Source organism: Urtica dioica, chromosome 5 (assembly GCF_054948205.1).
Source record: "Urtica dioica subsp. dioica isolate 48M chromosome 5, U.dioica_male_clone48M_v1_H2, whole genome shotgun sequence".
NCBI lineage: Eukaryota > Viridiplantae > Streptophyta > Magnoliopsida > Rosales > Urticaceae > Urtica > Urtica dioica.
This window is the reverse complement of record NC_142760.1, coordinates 31,108,958-31,111,437: the sequence shown is the minus strand read 5'-3', so window position 1 is coordinate 31,111,437 and position 2,480 is coordinate 31,108,958. Positions and strand designations below refer to the sequence as shown.

The window sequence follows — 2,480 nt, the reverse complement described above, 5'->3', positions numbered from 1 at the left end:
TACTCATGGAACTGTATACCTCTCCCTTTTCCAGCAGTATTGTGAGATTGTTCACCACCTTTGCCATTTCTGTGAAAATTTCCATTCTTCTGAAACTTTTGCTGAAAGTTGTCTGCGACATCTTGAAGGACATTCTTCCCGGTCACCTGGCTGAATATCTTCATAACCATGCCATAGTTTTTGGCCAACATATCTATAGTATAATCAATCTCATTATCCGAGTCAGAGTATACCTGCTCCTTCTGATCAAGGATAGAGCTTTTGAGAGCCACTCATTTGTGTTTATTCTCGATATTAGGAAGAGATAGCTCGAAAGTCATGAGAGATCCCATAAGTTCATCAAACTTCAGCTTCTTAAGGTCATGAACCTCCTCTATGGCAGTGATCTTCATCTTGAATCTTAGACCTAAAGCTCTCAAGGTTTTTCTGACCAGGTCTTCATCCGTCATAGGTTTTCCAAGAGAGTAAGACTCATTAGTGAGATCTCGAATACGCACATTGAAATCGGCAACCGATTCATCTTCAAACATGGTGATCGCTTCAAAATTCATAGTGATATATTGAAGCTTCTGCTCTCGCACTTTAGTGGTTCCCTCATAGGCAACAGAAAGGATTTCCCAAGCTTCTTTGGCACTCGTGCAGGTGTTTATAAGCCTGAAAACATTTTTATCAACCCCGTTAAAGATAGCATTGAGAGCACGAGAATTACCCAAGGATGCCTCATCTTCTGTAGGACTCCAGTCCTTCTCTGATTTGGGACCGGTCACTGCCCCTTTATCATCAACAGTTACGGGAGCTTCCCAACCTTGGATCACAGCTTTCCAGGTCGTGTTGTCGAGGGATTTCATAAAGGCGCTCATTCTAGCTTTCCAATAACCATAGTGGTTCTAGCAAGAACTGGAGGACATAGACAGACCCTCCTTCTCTGGAACTATCTATCTCTGATAAACAGAATAAAATACCTAGGAAACCACCCAAAGATCTATGAACCTGGCTCTGATACCAATTGAAATTCTGATTAGTCACAAAGGCAAGATGTCGCACACAATGTATTGACAATGTGTCCGACAACTTGCTTGAACACAGATAATGAATAATCAACAAACAGTAAGACAAATAAACGAAACACAATATGGTTACCTAGTTTGGTGCAACATCACCTACGTCTGGGGGCACTCTGTCAGTGGAAAGTATTTCACTATATAGTAGTCAATAGTACAAGCAAGGTCTTATATGATTACAACACAAAATCAACGCCCTAGAGACTATTACCACGAGTGAATACCTAGACCAGGGACTCCCCCTGAATTTGAGATCCTCCTCAATTCCACTCTTCGAGGAAGCGCCTATGCTTGGATGACTTCAGTCTTCAAACGCACGTGAGTCTTCAATCACGTAAACACAGAACCCAAATCACTCAAAGACTCAATCTTTCTGGAATAGTATTTGGTGAATGACACCGCTCTTATAGCAGCTGTACAATTACCTGGAAGTGTATCTAGGGTCTCCTAGCCTTGCACGTCTAGGAGCTCTAAGTATTCTGATAAAGCGTCAAGACTGCTAAGGGGGTAGTGCATGGCTTTTATAGCAGCTGTACAATTACCTGGAAGTGTATCTAGGGTCTCCTTACCCATTCTCGCAAGAATATCACGCAGTAAAGTCACCAGCGAGGAAATCTGGCAAAACCGGAAACTTGCCAGAAATACTGTCTGCGCACAGGAGGAAGGATGTCTTACCAGAAGCTGGAGCATGAAGACCGACATCTTTCCATACAACTTGCACTAAAAAATAAAGCCAACATATAACGTAACAACAAGCATGATAGTGGCCTTTTAGCGAATGACTCAAAGAGTGCGGTAACATAATCCAGTGTCCATGATCACTTCATAATTTAGATCAACTCTCATTGTGATCATCATTTGTGATCTCGGTTAGTGCGTCGTAACGGTCTTTAAACAACACATCTACAAGCAAGATCTGTCTGGTTCGTACACTTACCACAAGTGTAGAATGCTCCCACTAAGTGATCAACCTTCACTTCTGTTCCACATATATGATTTCAGATTCAGCTACCCAGGCATGAACCAATCATCGACTAGTTTTAGTTCACTGCCCGAGCTCAGATGTCGTGCATGTGACTCATTTCGATACGGAGATGATGGGTTGATGAATATTTGATAAATCTTAATATACAAGAAATAACGATTTCGATTCGAATAATTTATAAATGTCAAAAATTTATTTTATTAATATTTCAGTGAAAATTTACAAAAGCATCTTCTCGTGGACAAGAATTCCTTACAGATAGAGCCACAACTGATTGTAGATCATAGTTCTTCCAGCTCACTACTCCACCACAAATAGTGAACAAGTAACCTGTAATAAGAGAGTTTCTGGTATCTATGCTTCCTGCATAATCTGAATCCACAAAACCCTCAACTTGGAATTTTGATGAGTTATTGCAGCTATAGATAATACCA

The 2,480-nt window shown here is 40.8% G+C and overlaps 1 protein-coding gene across 1 annotated transcript; it reads right to left on the bottom strand.

Annotated features, from left to right (window-relative positions):
* Nucleotides 1-272: 272 nt before the first annotated feature.
* On the bottom strand, nucleotides 273-860 carry LOC149397871 (uncharacterized). The gene has a single exon (XM_089614374.1). The coding sequence runs from the start codon at nucleotides 858-860 to the stop codon at nucleotides 273-275; it is 588 nt and encodes a 195-aa protein (XP_089470500.1).
* Between the last annotated feature and the right edge of the window lie 1,620 nt (nucleotides 861-2,480).